The sequence below is a fragment of the Neoarius graeffei genome, chromosome 19 (assembly GCF_027579695.1).
Source record: "Neoarius graeffei isolate fNeoGra1 chromosome 19, fNeoGra1.pri, whole genome shotgun sequence".
NCBI classification, from domain to species: Eukaryota; Metazoa; Chordata; class Actinopteri; order Siluriformes; family Ariidae; genus Neoarius; species Neoarius graeffei.
Genome location: NC_083587.1, coordinates 15,477,090 through 15,494,594, shown reverse-complemented (window position 1 = coordinate 15,494,594; position 17,505 = coordinate 15,477,090). Strand labels below are relative to the sequence as shown.

The 17,505-nt window shown below is 47.2% G+C and overlaps 1 protein-coding gene across 1 annotated transcript in view; it reads right to left on the bottom strand.

The window, feature by feature from the left end:
• plcxd2 (phosphatidylinositol-specific phospholipase C, X domain containing 2) overlaps positions 1–16,626 on the bottom strand; it is a 37,041-nt gene extending 20,415 nt beyond the window's left edge. The window contains exons 1-3 of the mRNA XM_060900820.1: positions 16,527–16,626; positions 13,978–14,444; positions 12,221–12,462 (exon numbers count right to left, since the gene is read on the bottom strand). Of these exons, the coding sequence (XP_060756803.1) occupies positions 12,221–12,462; positions 13,978–14,444; positions 16,527–16,626 (809 nt within the window). The remainder of the gene's footprint in view (positions 1–12,220; positions 12,463–13,977; positions 14,445–16,526) is intronic.
• Between the last annotated feature and the right edge of the window lie 879 nt (positions 16,627–17,505).

The window sequence follows — 17,505 nt, the reverse complement described above, 5'->3', positions numbered from 1 at the left end:
GTAAATTTGTTAGCACGTGATTTAATGTGCAAATTAGGAGTAAATCTCATGTCCACTCCAGATGGACTAACTATTGAAGTAAGTGAAATGTGCAGTGTGCAGTATGGGTTTGGAAGCCCTCTGTATGTGTATGTCTGGTGGCTCTGCTCAGATCAACTCACACAAACTCCCAAACACCTTGCACAGCTCGCATACTTGAACACCTCATCAGTTGACACAGATTATATGAAAGAGGAAGATTTGCATTGTACAGCACATGTTCACCAAGGGCAAGATGTGGAGTTTGAAAAGACTTGGTTTGCAGACCCCCATGTACGTGAAAGATTGACCCTCAAAACTACATATTGGTCTAAACATTATTGCGCTGTGCAGGTCCATTTTACTCGTTGTCCAAACAGCTGCATCATTGTTCATTGCAGTGTTCTCAAAACATGTTATACGCAGCCTCGTGTCAGAGGACTCTGAGGTCGGCTGCTGCCAACATGATTTTTTTGACATAATTAATTCTATACCCCATGTCTCATTAGCAAAGCCACAAGCCGATCATTGGAAAGACATGGGGAAATGGGTCAAGAAGTGCACAGTCAATAACAATGAATGGTCCCAAACAGAGGACCCTAGTGTGTTGTTTTGCCAAAAGCTTGGGGTCTACAAACAGTCATGCTATGTGTGTGTGTGTTAAGCGCAGCGTAATATTAGCCATTGATGACCGGGATCCTGGGGACCCCAGCCATAGTGGCCTGTTTGTCTCTGCTTCCACAGGCATAACTCCAGCAGAGGTACACCCCAAATTGGCGGGAGTTCCAAATTCCGTTTGGGTGAAGGGTAAACATGATGTAGGCCTAATAAAGAATGCTGAACCAGTGGTGATCACCCCCAAATCAGATTTCAGTCCTAAACAGACCCAGTACCCACTCAAACCAGAAGCAATCGCAGGTATAAAACCGGTCTTTGATTCATTGCTGAAGGCAGATGTAATTGTCCCTTACCAGGACTCTCCAGTGCGCACTCCTATTTTCCCAGTTAAGAAGGCAAGAAAACCGTCCCAGCCCGATGAGTGGAGGTTTGTCCAAGATCTGCAAGCAGTCAATGCTGCGGCTGTTCCACACGCGCCTGATGTCCCTAAAGAGTGCTCTGCAGACCACACCCACTCTGGGACTGCCTGACCCCAATAAACCATTTGTTCAAAGTGTAGATGAAAAGAAGGGTTTTTATGACCTCTGTTCTTTTGCAGAAACATGGGGATAGATTGAGAACTGTAGCCTACTTCTGCAGCAGGGTGGATCCAGTGGCGGCTGGACTTCCTGTTTGCCTGCGTGCAGTTGCTGCAGCTGAAAAGGCGGTAACTGCCTCCAGAAATATTGTGGGGTATTCTAACCTCACCCTTTTGGTCCCACATGCTGTCTCCCTGCTTCTGTTGGAGAAAAGACGTCACATTTGTCAGCACAGAGATGGTTGAAGTATAACACGGTCATACTTGATATGCCTAACATCATTGTGAAACGTTGTACTGTTCTGAATCCTGCCTCTCTTCTCCCTACAGAGGATGATGGAGAGCCACATGACTGTGTTGCTCTCACTAACGATTTTTGTTCCCCCAGGGCAGACTTAAAGTGTGGCCCTTTGGAAAATCCAGACATGGTCCTCTATGTGGATGGTTCAGCCTCCCGAGACTCAGAGACGGGAAAGAACAAAGTAGGTTTTGCCGTAGTTTCAGATCACAAGGTCCTCAAGGCCTCAAACCTGTCGGTGCAGGCAGCAGAGCTCTGGGCCCTCATTGAGGCATGCAAATTGTCTACAGGGCAATCTGTCAATATTTTTACAGACAGCAGGTACACATTTGGCATTGTGCATGATTTTGGCACCATTTGGAGAAACAGAAATTTTCTCACTAGCACAGGATCTCCCATTGCACATCATAAACTGGTCTCTGAGTTGTTGGATGCTATTCTACTCCCTAGAGCCATTGCTGTGTGTAAGTGTGCTGCCCATACTAACAATACTGATCTTGTGTCTCAAGGGAATGCCAGGGCGGATGCGGCAGCTAACTGTGCAGCCTCAGCTTCCAATTCACCCTCTAACCTTGCTTTTCCTCAGGTTTCTACCCCGTTTACAGCTAGCGGACCTTCAGAGTACTGCCACCCAGGACAAGAGACGAGTCTGGAAACAGGCAGGCTGTATCTTTGCAAACTTGGTCTGGGTTTGTCCCTCGGGCCGTCCCTGTCTACCAAATACATGTTCCCTTTCTATGCAAAATTGGCACATGGGCTCACCCATGTGTCAAAAGGGGGGATGGTAGCAGAAGTAACAAAGAGATGGTTCACAAAGGGGTTTTCAAATTATACTGCGAAATTTTGCAAGCAATGCTTGATATGTGCACAACATAATGCAGGTCAAGGTATCAGACTAACTCAAGCAGCACACCCAATACCAGACAAACCATTTGATCACCTCCAAATGGACTTCATTGAACTGACACCTAGTGAAGGGAAAAGGTATTGCCTGGTAATAGTTGACATGTTTTCAAAATGGGTTGAAGTATTTCCCACAGCTAAACAAGACTCAGAGGCAGTAGTCAAAGCACTCCTGAGAGATATAATTCCGAGGTGGGGTATACCGAGCAAAATCTCAAGTGACAATGAAACACCCTTTGTTAATGCAGCCCTAAAGAAAATAGGAGCATTCCTAGGGATAGACCTGAAACAACATTGTGCCTACCATCCTGCCAGTGCGGGAGCAGTAGAGAGGGAAAATGGGTCCCTTAAAAATAAACTAAGCAAAGCTTGTGCAGAAACAGGGCTAGGATGGACAAAGGTCCTCCCTGTAGTACTCACACAAATGAGGATGCAAACTAGACCTAATCATGGGTTAAGCCCATTTTGAAATTCTGTTTGGACGAGTACCCAACACGGGGATAGGGCCAGTTCAAGGAACACTGCCGGACACCACACTGTGTGATGATGCAATGTTGAATTACTGTGCAACGTTGTCCTCTGCTTTGAAATTTATCCACAAACAGGTAAAAGAAGCACTTCCCAAACCCGCTGAGGGATCTACAACCAGGGGATTGGATAGTGGTGAAGGACTTCCGATGAACCAAGTGGAACAAGCCACGGTGGAATGGCCCATTCCAGGTCCTGCTCATGACCCCAACGGCAGTGAAGGTCACGGGCAGAGTGATGTGGATCCACGCTAGCCACTGCAGGAGGGTTCCTGAACCGGCTGAGCAGGAGGAAGAGGAAGGCCTAAGTGACCAGACACTGACTAAAGCTCGTGAGGAAGAAAGGCATCACTGCATGGAACAGTGCAAGTATCACATCAATCACGTACACACCCTCAATAGGGAAGAGCATTTCAGTGTCTAGCCGATAGACAAGTCTTAGGGTTTTGAGTTTCCTCCAAGTCCCAGTGAGGTGGGATGAGGGCTGATAGGGCGTGCCCGCCCTCTGAGCACCAATACACGTCAAGAAGGGCAAGGGTTAACTCTGTAACATTACTGAGGCACTGAACAAGATGCGCAAGGTTGATGAACAATTATGAGCAGACGAACATGGAGGAGACAAAGACAGCTGGTGGCATTGGTTCAGTGGATGGAAGACTCTGATTCTATCCACCATACTGGTCCTGGGCTTAGTGATTGTGATGCTATGTTTGCTCCCTGTTTTCTGTCAATGTTGTATGTCTGTGTTTCAGAGGCAGCTGACAGATATCGGTTACCAGATGGTGAAAATAGACTCAGACGACTTGCCTGACTGGCCTCCAAACCCATACGAAGACCACAACCCACCGTTCAATGACATCAGCACAGTTGACATGAAATTAGCCCTAACTTAAAGCATTTTCATTTGTGGTTGTTTCCTGTTCTATTGTTTCCTGATCTATGTATATAGCTTGCTAGCGTTAACTTAAGATGTCTATGTCTTATAAAAACAGCTTTAGCATTATCCCTGTACACTCAATGACATGTTAAGTCGAATCTCTCTGAGAACTCTTATCACTGAAACTGTGTACAGTTCTTTTCCTTTTAACAATTATTATCCTGTAGGATAAAAAGGGGGGAGAATGTGAGGGAAATTTAATGGACGAACATTATTATTCTCTGTGTTTCTGTATGTTGAGCTAAAGTGGCTTAGTTACTGAGAAGAGCTGTTTTTCCACATGCTGTAATCGCTTTTCTGTGGCCTTGGTGATAAGCAGGGTGCCTGAGTTCTCCATAACTACGCATTCGCCTGCACATACCAGAGCACGCCAGGTGCACGCTTTAACAAAGCTTCATAGAAAATCTTGAGCCAATCACGTGAAGATGCAAGCAGTAAGCGAATGCCTTTAGAGCATAATAGATAACAGCCACTAAAACACAACTCGGAGTGCGCGTACTCTCGGCATCATCAGAAGTGTTGTCTTCTTCTATTCTTCTCTTTCCTTTCCTATTTTATATATCTGTGATATGATCTACTATAATAAATAACTGAAAAGATGACTGCTAAGCGTTCTGAAGTGTTTATTAGAAATTTCCATTACAGAACTCAGTTCTGGCCTGCCGTGCTTCTGTGCTCCACCCACCTAGAACACGTGTTACAGTGGTGCCACAACCCGGGAACGGAGTGCAGGAGAGAACAGCCCCATGGAGTCCTCCCCCTTCAAGGACCTGATCCATGCCCTCGCCACGGCTCAACAGAGCCAGCACCAGGCACTGGTCACCCTCCGGAAAGAACAGGAGCAAAGGTTCGAGGCCCTGGTGCTGGCGCAGCAGGAAGATCGCCAGGCGTTCTGGCACCTACTTGCGTTGGTGGGGTCCACCACCTCCACCGCTGTGGGCCCTCCCCACCTCACCCTAACGAAGATGGGCCCGCACGACGACCCCGATGCCTTCCTCGCTCTCTTTGAGCAGGCAGCAGAGGCGTGGGGTTGGCCGGTGGAACAGCGCACGGTGCGCCTCCTCCCCCTGCTCACGGGCAAGGCGCAGCTGGCCGTGCTACAGCTCCCCGCCGACAGCCGGCTGGTCTACGTGGACCTCCGCAGGGCCGTCCTCCAGCGAGTGGGTCGCACTCCGGCACAGCAGCGGCAGCGCTTCCGCGCGCTGTGCCTGGAGGTCGGCCGGCCGTTCGCGTTTGGCCAGCAACTCCGGGACGCCTGCCGCCGGTGGCTGAGGGCCGACAACCGTGATGCCGAGGAAATCATTGATCTGGTGGCGCTGGAGCAGTTCGTCGCTCGACTTCCGGAAGGAACCGTGGAGTGGGTCCAATGCCATCGCCCGGTGTCGCTGGAACAGGCCATTGAGCTGGTGGAGGACCATATGACGGCCGTTCCAATGGCAGGACAGTGTGTCCCCCCCCCTCTCTCCCTCTCTCTCTCCCCTTCTGTTCCTCGCCCTCGCCCCATTCCCCCACTGCGGAGGCGGGGGCCGGCTCCCCCCCAGCCGGCCCGCTGCACCCGCAGTGTCCTACCGTTTCCTACTTCCATGTCTGCGTCTTCCCCCCCTCAGGTGAGTGATATCCGGAACACCGGTGCAGAGAGAGAGCCTGGGCCGGTGTGCTGGCGCTGCGGGGAGCCGGGGCACCTCCAGCATCAGTGCTCGGCGATGGAGGTGGGTGTGGTGGTCCAGATCCCCGACGTGCCAGGAACCGCCCTTGATCGGGCCGGAGCATATCACATACCGGTGAGTATCCAAGGGGATACGTATCAGGCTTTGGTGGACTCCGGCTGTAATTAGACCTCAATCCACCAAAGCCTGGTGCAAGACGAGGCATTGAGAAGAGCACAGTTGGTGAAGGTGTTGTGTGTGCACGGGGATGTTCACAACTACCCTTTAGTGTCGGTCCACATTCTGTTTCGAGGGGAGAAATTTAGAGTACAGGCGGCGGTTAATCCTCACCTTACCCATTCTATAATTTTGGGGACTGATTGACCGGGATTTCGGGATTTAATGACGCACTTAGTGAAGAGTGGGTCCTGACGTAGTTCAGCGGGGGGAGGTTCCGGTGTGGCATTGGCGGGAGCAGCTGTCACAGAGCCGTCTACATCATCACTGCATCAGAGTGAGGAGCAGCAGGCTCCTCCTCCCTCTCTCGGGGAATCCCTCGCGGATTTCCCGTTAGAGCAATCGTGAGACGAGTCTCTGCGGCATGCATTTGACCAAGTGAGAGTAATCGATGGTCAAATGCTCCAGCCAAATGCCACCCTGTCCTTCCCCTATTTTTCCATTATTAAGTATAGGTTATACCGAGTGACACAGGACACTCAGACTAAGGAACAAATAACCCAACTTTTGATCCCAAAGAGCCGCCGGGAATTGGTATTCCAGGCGGCTCACTTTAATCCCATGGCTGGACACTTAGGGCAGGATAAGACACGAGCCCGAATAATGGCCCGGTTCTATTGGCCAGGGATTCGTGGCAATGTCTATAGGTGGTGTACGGCATGCCGCGAATGTCAGTTAGTAAATCCAGCGGCCATCCCAAAAGCGCCTTTGCGCCCTCTACCATTAATCGAGACCCTGTTCGAAAACATTGGGATGGGTCTTGTCGAGCCATTAGATTGATACCCTTGTGTTGACCGCTTTATTTTAGTTCTGGTGGACTATGCAATGCGATATCCGGAAGCAGTGCCGCTTCACAATATCTCCACACGTAGTATTGCAGAAGCACTCTTCCACGTCATCTCCCGAGTCGGAATCCTCAAAGACTACGTTTATGTCACGCACACTGCACGAACTGTATGGGTTATTGGGACTCAAGCCGATCCGCACCAACGTTTATCACCCATAAACGGACGGCTTAGTCGAACGGTTTAATCACACCCTCAAAAACATAATAAAAAAATTTGTAAGCGAGGACACATGTAACTGGGATAAATGGCTCGAGACCCTGCTTTTCGCAGTGCAAGAGGTCCCACAAGCCTCCACAGGGTTCTCCCCGTTCGAATTATTATATGGGCATAAGCCGCGTGGCATCCTAGATGTGCTGCGGGAAAATTTGGAGGAGCGACCTTCCCCAAGCAAAAATGAAATTCAATACGTTATTGACCTGCACGCAAAACTCCACACACTCACACACCTAACCCAGGAGAATTTGTGGCAGGCTCAAGAACATCAAGTCTGCCTGTACAACAGGGGCACGCGCCTTAGGGAATTCACACAGGGAGACAAAGTACTCGTGTTATTGTCCACGTCGAGCTCTAAATTAATCACCAGGTGGAAAGGACCCTTTGAGGTCACACGGCGAGTCGGGGATGTCAACTATGAGGTGAGGTGTATTGGTGGGACTTGGCGATTCATTTCCGCCAGTTCGTTCATGTCGGTCAGTTCAGCAAAGAAATTCGTTCGTTCAGTTCGTTCACTCGTTCATTTTGATGATGTCACACCAAAGCGGCACAACAATGGCTGTCGTCCGAAGTTTAGTTCATCTTGAGTGAACGAGAGGCGGCAGAGGTGCCATCCACAATAGATTTTCATACATTACAATGTGCTTGAGAAAAAGATGGAAGAAAAACATTATCCTAGCATTATCTGAAAAAGACTACATAAACAAAGCTCTGAAAGTTAATTAAATGTAGATGAGAATAAAGCTGTTTTTATATTTATTATATTTATTTTAGTAGAGCCATGGTCTGCCGGCTATGTAGTTGTTCTCTCAAACCCATTAAGTAAAAAAAAAATTGCTTATTTAACAGCAACACTCATTTCAGAGAATAAACAACTTTACAAGTCATCGTATTCAGCGAACAGTAGCCTGTGATGTCTCTCTGCTGCATTCATGATCATTCATTGTTTGGCCTGGTCATGGACATGGAAACGGTTGTTATGCATGAACATTCGATTGACGTCACGTCTAGCGAGACCTTTTCCAGCTGTTCGAGCAAGATGCGCCCAGCCCAGTATGGCAGCAGGCAGGCTGGCTGTTCGTTCATTCGCGAACTGCTGAGCTCGTTCACTGTGAACTGAAATGTATTGCTGAGTGAGAGCTCTAAATTGTAAACTAAAGACCTGGCATGTGTCAACGCTCTGATAATAGGGCTCAGATAGCCCTTAAAGAAGTAAAGTGGCGCTGCTCTGCACAGATCAAAATGCAAGTTGGACGCCCTTCTGCTACTGAACAGATCCTGCTGATTCGCCAACGACCGAGATTCAGCGACCGCCCTGCTGCCAGTGAGCAGAGACTGCTGATTCGCGAACGACCGAGAACGAGAGGCAGCGCGAACTAGTTCTAGTCGTTCACTTCGAAGACTCGTTCAAAAAGAACGGTTCGTTCGTGAACGACACACCACTAGTGAGGTGAACGGACAGGGGTGGGGCGTTACAGGTATACCACCTCAATCTGTTAAAACATTGGAGCGAGGAGGTCCCCGTAGTGCTGGTGTCGGTGGTTCCAGAGAAGGCGGAGCTAGAGCCGGAGGTTTAAAAGGGAAAATAGGCATCACCCACCACTCCGGTCCCCTGTGGAGACCACCTCTCCCCGACCCAGCTCACGGAGGTCACCCAGTTGCAAACAGAATTTTCTGACGTGTTCTCGCTCCTGCCCGGCCACACCCACCTCATAGAACACCACATTGAGACGCCCCCAGGGGTGGTAGTGCGCAGCCGCCCTTACAGACTGCCCGAACACAAGAAAAAGGTGGTTCGGGAAGAACTCGAGGCCATGCTCGAAATGGGCATCATCGAGGAGTCCCACAGTGACTGGAGCAGTCCGGTGGTCTTGGTTCCCAAGGCCGATGGGTCGGTCCGGTTCTGTGTGGACTATAGAAAAGTCAACGCGGTGTCTAAATTTGACGCGTACCCAATGCCTCGTATTGATGAGTTGCTCAATCGACTAGGCACGGCTCGTTTTTATTCGACACTGGATTTGAAAAAGGGATATTGGCAGATCCCCTTGACTCCACTATCCTGAGAGAAAACGGCCTTTTCCACACCGTTTGGCTTACACCAGTTCGTCACACTTCCGTTTGGGCTGTTTGGGGCACCCGCTACATTCCAGCGGCTTATGGATAGGGTCCTCCGCCCCCACGCCACCTATGCGGCCACATACCTAGATGACATTATTATTTATAGTAATGACTGGCCACGGCACCTAAAACACCTGAGGGCCATCCTGGGGTCGCTGAGGCGAGCGGGGCTCACAGCCATCCCGAAGAAGTGTGCGATTGGGCGGGTGGACGTATGGTATCTGGGCTTCCACTTGGGCAATGGGCAGGTGCGTCCCCAAATCAATAAGACAGCAGCGATTGCACAGCAGCGATTGCGGCCTGCCCGAGGCCCAAGACCAAAAAGGGGGTGAGGCAGTTCCTGGGGCTGGCTGGCTACTATCGTAGGTTTATACCTAATTATTCGGACGTCACCAGCCCGCTGACTGATCTCACTAAAAAGGGGGCACCAGATCCGGTCCAGTGGACAGAGCAATGCCAGCGGGCTTTTTCTGAGGTAAAGGCTGCACTGTGTGGGGGGCCACTTTTACACTCCCCTGACTTTTCTCTCCCCTTTGCTTTACAGACGGACGCATCGGACAGAGGGCTGGGGGCTGTTCTGTCCCAGGAGGTCTGTCCAGTGCTGTACATCAGCCGCAAGCTGTCGGTGCGCGAGGGCAGATACAGCACCATAGATAAGGAATGCCTCGCCATCAAGTGGGCGGTCCTTGCCCTCCGCTACTATCTGTTGGGGCGCCCTTTCACCCTCTGGTCGGACCACGTGCCCCTGCAGTGGCTCCACCGCATGAAGGATGCCAATGCGTGGATCACCCGTTGGTATCTGGCACTCCAGCCATTTAAGTTCGAGGTGGTCCACAGGCTGGGGGCGCAGATGGTTGTGGCGGACTTCCTCTCCCATCAAGGGGAGGGGGGAGTCGGCTGCAGGCCGGCTGGCTGCCCGGCCTGAGTCGGGCGGTGGGGGTATGTGGCAGCGGGGGCATGGTCAAGCGTCGGTCTGTGAATGGAGGGCGGAGTCAGGGAAGGTAAGTGGTGGAATCACTGCACCTGACGGGAATTAACCTGTGTTTGTGTGTCTTCCCCAGTGACCGTGCCGGCGCGCCCTATAAGAGGAGAGGGAGAGCGGAGGAAGGGATGACTTTCTATGGATTTGCCTGCCAAGTTGCCATCGCCTTGTCTATGGCTAATGCTAACACACAGCTAGTTAACTTGGACACTGTTAGTTAGCATGTAAAAACTGAGTTACGCTAACATGAGTAATGTTAACTTATCTGAAGTCCTTTCAGAAATATGTTTTAGCATAATCTTGTCAAATAAACAGAATGTCAAAATCTTTCTTTTATAGTAGTGTTAGCTAACCAATATGATTTTGAGTTTGAAAAGAGTTTGCTAGCATGTCAGGTGGAGTTTCACTGACTAGCTAGCTTAACGTTAAACCACCATGATGCACAGCATGCGTTCATTTTGTGAATTCACATTTCTGTCTTTGGTAATGGTGTTAGGTTTTGTAAGCGTTGTGGCAATAATACAATGCTGCGTTGACAGAAAATGTACTTTTAATACTTAAGTATTTTTAAAAGCAAATACTTCAGTACTTTAACTTTAGTAAAAGTTTGACTGGACAACTTTCACTTGTATCGGAGTAACATTTGACCAGTGGGATCTGTACTTTGACTTAAGTAATGAAGTTGGGTACTTTGTCCATCTCTGGAAAGTACAGATATTTGTGTTTAAAATGTAGAGCGTAAAAATAAAAAGTTGTCAGAAAAATAAATACTCAAGTAAAGTATACATACCTGAAAACTCCACAAAAGTATTTTTACTTTTTTTTTATGTCTCATCTCTGGCATCTTATCTCATCCACTAATTCTTGATATATATGTTTTCCTGGTCATAAAATGGCTGAACATAGGACTTTTATTTTTATGGCTAATTCTCTCAACAGGGGGGTGACTCAGTGAGCATCCGCAGGTTTGTCTTAAAATATGCAACTCCATGAGATCATATATTTAATTTCCCGTTTTTATTTTAATCTGTTCCTCATCAGATATGAACTGCTATGTAGAAAGAACAGTTAATATGTTAGTAATCTTAATTTTTCTCCATATCATTCATGCTGCAAACCTTTGCAGTTGAGTGTGAAGCAGCTGGGATGAGAATCAGCACCTCCAAGTCCGAGGCCATGGTTTTCGACCGGAAAAGGGTGGTTTGCCCTCTCCAGGTTGGTGGAGAAGTCCTGCCTCAAGTGGAGGAGTTTAAGTATCTCGGGATCTTGTTCACGAGTGAGGGAAGGATGGAACGTGAGATCGACAGGCGGATCGGTGCAGCCTCCGCAGTGATGCGGTCGCTTTACCGGTCCATCATGGTGAAGAAGGAGCTGAGCCAAAAGGCGAAGCTCTCGATTTATCAGTCAATCTACGTTCCGACTCTCACCTATGGTCATGAGCTTTAGGTAATGACCGAAAGAACAAGATCGCGGATACAAGCGGCCGAAATCAGTTTCCTTCGCAGGGTGGCTGGGCGCGCCCTTAGAGATAGGGTGAGAAGCACAGTCACTCAGGAGGAGCTCGGAGTAGAGCCGCTGCTCCTCCACATCGAGAGGAATCAGCTGAGGTGGCTCGGGCATCTCTTTCGGATGCCTCCTGGACGCCTCCCTGGGGAGGTGTTCCAGGCATGTCCCCCCGGGAGGAGGCCCTGGGGAAGACCCAGGACACGCTGGAGGGACTATGTCTCTCGACTGGCCTGGGAACGCCTCGCTGTTCTTCCTGAGGAGCTGGCCGAGGTGTCTGGGGAGAGGGAAGTTTGGGCTTCCATGCTCAGACTGCTGCCTCCGCGACCCGGCCCCGGATAAGTGGATGAAAATGAGATGAGAAGAGAATGACATCATTCATGCTTTTTATCCATTTATAGTTACATTTAAAGTTGTGGAACTTCTGTGAAAAATTTCAAGTTAGTTCCTGTTCCTTCATCAGCCTTCTTTTTTCTGTTTCCTGAAACACAACTTGTCATATTACTGAGAAATCACAAAGCGCTGTCCTAAACTGCCCCGTCCTGAAGATCTGAGTTACAGCTTTATCATTGTCTGTTCCAACGTGCTGGAAATGGAGACTCCTTCCATCAAGTCAATATTAAATAAACACCTCCTTACAGAAAACTTCACCATAGAAACATTGACGTAGTTTTTTGGATAATGCATCAGTATTAGTGCATCAGTATAAACCTGCCATTTACAGCTGATGTTATAGAAAATAAATCCACACATTCTGAGCAATTAGAATCAATATTCCTTAACCCATCAACTTACTTCTCGACGAGGTAGCTGCGCAGCCCCTGGACCAGACCTTTGATGATGGTTTTGATTCGAGGTGTGAGGACGGCTTGAGACACATGGAAGCTACCAGATTTGGCTCTCTCACCCAGGGTGGTCTCCAGGAACTGGATGAGTTTGGTGGTGTTGGTGGTGTTGGCCCATGGCGCTGGGATTTTACTGCCAGGCCACATCAGCGGGCAGCTCTCAGCAGATGGGTGATGATAAAACACTAGGACCTATGAGTTTAAATAAAAAATAAATGAGCAAAATATGAACTTAATACATACTCTCTCTCTCTCTCTCTCTCTCTCTCTCTCTCTCTCTCACACACACACACACACACACACAGGCCACTTTATTAGGAGCACAGAACACCCATCCACCTGCTGTTTGATGCAGTTTTCTAATCAGCCGATTCCTTGACAGCAGCACGATGCATAAAATCATGCAGATACAAATCAAGAGCTTCAGTTAATGTTCACAATGTTCAAACATCAGAATGGGAAGCATTGTGATCTCAAAGTGTGACTTTCTTTCACTGTGGCATGGGTGTGGTTTGAGCCAGATGAAATACAGGTTTGAGTATTTCAGAAACTGTTGCTCTCCTTCCTGGGGTTTTCACACACAACAGTCTCTAGAGTTCACACAGAATGGTGTGAAATGAGTGAGTGACAGTTCTGTGGGTGGAAACAAATGCTTTATTGATAAGAGAGCTCAGAGGAAAATGGACAGATTGGTTTGAGATTTTTTGCCAGAACGGATATAGTAACTCATATAATCACTCTTGATAACCGTGGTGAGCAGAAAACCATCTCAGCATACAGCAGCAGAAGAACACCTTGGGTTCCACTTCTGCAGCCAAGAACGGGAATCTTAGAATCAACAAGAAGTTCCTATTAAAGTGACCAGTGATACACTATATTGCCAAAAGTATTTGCTCACCTGCCTTGACTCACATATGAGCTTAAGTGACATCCCATTCCTAATCCATAGGGTTCAATATGACATTGGTCCACCCTTTGCAGCTAGAACAGCTTCACCTCTTCTGGGAAGGCTGTCCACAAGGTTTAGGAGTGTGTTTATGGGAATTTTTGACCATTCTTCCAGAAGCGCATTTGTGAGGTCACACACTGATGTTGGACGAGAAGGCCTGGCTCTCAGTCTCTGCTCTAATTCATCCCAAAGGTGTTCTATTGGGTTGAGGTCAGGACTCTGTGCAGGCCAGTCAAGTTCATCCACACCAGGCTCTGTCATCCACGTCTTTATGGACCTTGCTTTGTACACTGGTGCACAGTCATGTTGGAAGAGGAAGGGGCCAGCTCCAAACTGTAAAAACAGTCTGCATGCCTAGGTGCTTGATTTTATACACCTGTGGCCATGGAAGTGATTGGAACACCTGATTCCAATAATTTGGATGGGTGAGCAAATACTTTTGGCAATATCGTGTATATATAAACTAGGCCCCTTCATGACAGGAAGTAGGACTGTAATCTCTGAGATTAGGGTCAGTGCACAGTAAAACCTCCGACCTGACCTACTACGGTAGAGACATCTTTAATCATATTAAAGAAATTTGTTTAAATATGCAAACGAGAGCGTGTCCTTCTGCCATACCGAATATCTAACTGCTTAAATCTTATTAATTAGCTTGCATTAGTCATATGACCTCAGTATGAGTCAGGATTTACACCCTCATTCAATTGATTCAACTCATTAAATTCAAAGCAACAATGCTTAAAATCTCAGAGTACCTGGTACTTCTTCTCCCACAGGTAGTCCAGCGTGATGTCCTCCACCACACTGATCTTGCAGAGCTTTGATCCAAAAACCTCCTTGAGCATGTTAATGAGATAGCGATGGTGCTCATAGTCCATGGCGTAGTGATGGTTGAAGTCCAGGAAGATGACCTCTTTGCGGTGTGCGTTCAGGAAGGCATTGATGTCACTGAGTCCGTCTCGCACTCTGAGCCCAAAGAGGCCGTGGATGAAGTAGACCTCATGGTCTGTTTCTCCGGGTTTAGATGAGACTCGGAGGTCAAAGTAGCGAATGCCGCCTTCCAGCTGCTCCCTGAAGGTCAGGTTCTGAGTCATGGACCATTTCTTCATCAATTTTTTGGCCAGCAGACGGAACACAAATGCTAGGTGCTTGACGAATGCCTTCTGATCGGGCCCGACTGGAGCTTGTTCATCCACCCAGAAACTAAATGAGTCATGAGAACCTAAAGTGGAGAGCAGAACTGAAAAGCTCATTCTAGCATAGCACTAGATCGATTTGTGATGGATAGTGCCCCCTAGTAACTGTAAAATAGAGCACAATTACAATGAAGATGGACTAAGCATAGAATATGTTTCCTGCTTACGTGAATAATTATTATTGCTAGCTTTGGGTTCTGAATTTAAAGTTGGAATTTTCAGCCAGTACAAAGGTGTAGCATGCATCCAGGAAGTCTTAAGTTCTCATCTCATCTCATTATCTCTAGCCGCTTTATCCTGTTCTACAGGGTCACAGGCAAGCTGGAGCCTATCCCAGCTGACTACAGGCGAAAGGCGGGGTACACCCTGGACAAGTCGCCAGGTCATCACAGGGCTGACACATAGACACAGATAACCATTCACACTCACATTCACACCTACGGTCAATTTAGAGTCACCAGTTAACCTAACCTGCATGTCTTTGGACTGTGGGGGAAACCGGAGCACCCGGAGGAAACCCACGCGGACACGGGGAGAACATGCAAACTCCACACAGAAAGGCCCTCACCGGCCGCGGGGCTTGAACCCAGACCTTCTTGCTGTGAGGCGACAGCGCTAACCACTACACCACCGTGCCGCCAGTCTTAAGTTCTGTTAGTCAGAAAAGTTAGTCAGAGATGCGCTAATCACTAATAGTCAAGTCAAGTTTATTTGTATAGTGCTTTTAACAATAAACATTGTCGCAAAGCAGCTTTACAGAATTTGAACGACTTAAAACATGAGCTAATTTTATCCCTAATCTATCCCCAATGAGCAAGCCTGTGGCGACAGTGGCAAGGAAAAACTCCCTCAGACGACATGAGGAAGAAACCTCGAGAGGAACCAGACTCAAAAGGGAACCCATCCTCATTTGGGCAACAACAGACAGCATGACTATAACATTAACAGTTTTAACATGAAGTCAGTTTCGTTGATGTTGTAACTCTTCATTGATAATATTTGCCAGAAACACAAATATATCCTAATGCTAGCTAATGTTAGAGAATTATGCGACAGTTTTTATCCAGCAAGCATAACAGTAATCTATGGAATGCTTTCCCATCCTTGTGAATTCTTCAACATGATGTAAATGAGTATCTGGTTCCACAAAGGGCGGGGCTATATTTTCCAAACATTTTCCTGAAATGAAAACTTTAACAATATTGTGCATCAGTTTTTGTAAAGCATTGTAAATGTTGTGACACACAGTCAAAAGTCCTTCCCATACCATGCAGCACTAGCCCTCGGCCTCTCACCTATACAGCAAGGGACCGGTCCTCTGGGAACCGCAAGAGTTTGACTCCCCACTCACATCTGTATTGCAGCATGCCTTGCCAGACAGCAGTAGGTACCATTTTTATGATGGCTTTTGGTACGACCCAACTGTGAGTAGAACTCATGATCTCCCAATCGAGAGGCAGACACACTAACCACTAGGCCAACTCACGGTTGTGATACATAGTGTAAGTCAATTAATTCCAGGATCAGAGCGGATCCTTTCTTAAAATTTTTCTCTCACTTTTTTATTTTTCCTTTTCTTCCTGTATGCTCAATCGACTCAACTAATTCCTACATTTAAATAAACATTAAACAGATCAGATCTATCAGATGAAAAGATCACATTTATTAATATTCCTCAATTATGTAAATTACTAATGATCATTTTTCTCTCAGTATTCGTGTTATGTGATTGTTACATGCATAGAAGCACTTTTATGAAAACCTTAAGCTTTATCCGGGAAGAAATATAATAAAGTTTAAAATGAATTTTAAAAAATGAATAGACACACTATTAAAGGAATGAAGAATTAACCGAGGAGGAAAAATATTTTCAAAATTTCCTGCTCTGCCTGAGGGATCATTTAAGTTTTTGTGTAAATCAAAAAATATTCCCAGAATAAAACAAAGCTGTAACTCAGTCACAAGGAAATGGATCTCATCCACAACTATATCTTTAAAAGAATCCAATAGTGCTACATCACTGAGACTTGTTTTAATGAAGGAAATCCTTCAGCTCTAAAAGGAGTCCTTTGTGATGGTGATGATAATTAGGTGAATTACAGACCCACCAGGCACGGCGAGGTATTTGAGAGGCATGGAGGTGAGTGAAGGGCACAGGGAACCCATCCAGTCTGCATTGCTGGCGTCACCCGTCGGCCTCGTCTTCATCACACTGCTGCGTGACGTCACTATAACATGTTAAAATTCATACCGGCTAATCTGATCTTGATGAAACCTGCGAAAGTGTTGAAAGGTTCACCCTGAGTGCAACTCAAACGGAGGGAGTGTTTCTCAGAGTGCTAATCAGATTAGTGCTAATCACTCTCTTATCCTCCCTGTTTTCCTCACTAAGGGAGATCGAGATTAGCCCCACCCCTTGCCTGGTGATAGCCAATAAGAAGCAGGTATTTAAAAATCTGTGCAATGATTTAGTACATTTCTGTATAGTCAAAAACAGCCAATTAATGAAACATTAATGAACCTAATTAATAATTAGTCAAGTCAAGTCAACTTTACTGTCAAATATGCTGTACATGCTCAACATACAGCACAGATGAAATTTCAGTCCTAAACAGTATAAACACTCTAGATAAGAACTAAACATAGACTAAACACTCATATATATATATATATATATATATATATATATATATATATATATATATATATATATATACACACACACATATAAATTGGAGCAAATAAACAGTCAAGGGCACTTGAGGTATAGCAGGTAAACATGAAATAAGCACTATAAACAATAAACTAATAGCTGTTAAGGTGAGGTCGTGCAGAATAGTGCAAATGAGCGAGGTAAAGTGAAATGTGCAGTCCCTGAGTTCAGTGTGCGAATGAACGTTGAGAGTATGTGTGTGGGTGTGTGTGTTGGGGAGGGGGAACTGTGAGGGTGACATGTCAGATGCTGAAGGGGGACAGGGGGGTGTGCGGGTAGAATCTGTGGCAGGGGGCAGAGGGGGGAGGAGGGGCAGAACAGGGAGGGAGTTGAGCCTCCTGACTGCCTGGTGAAAGAAACTGTCCTTGAGCCTG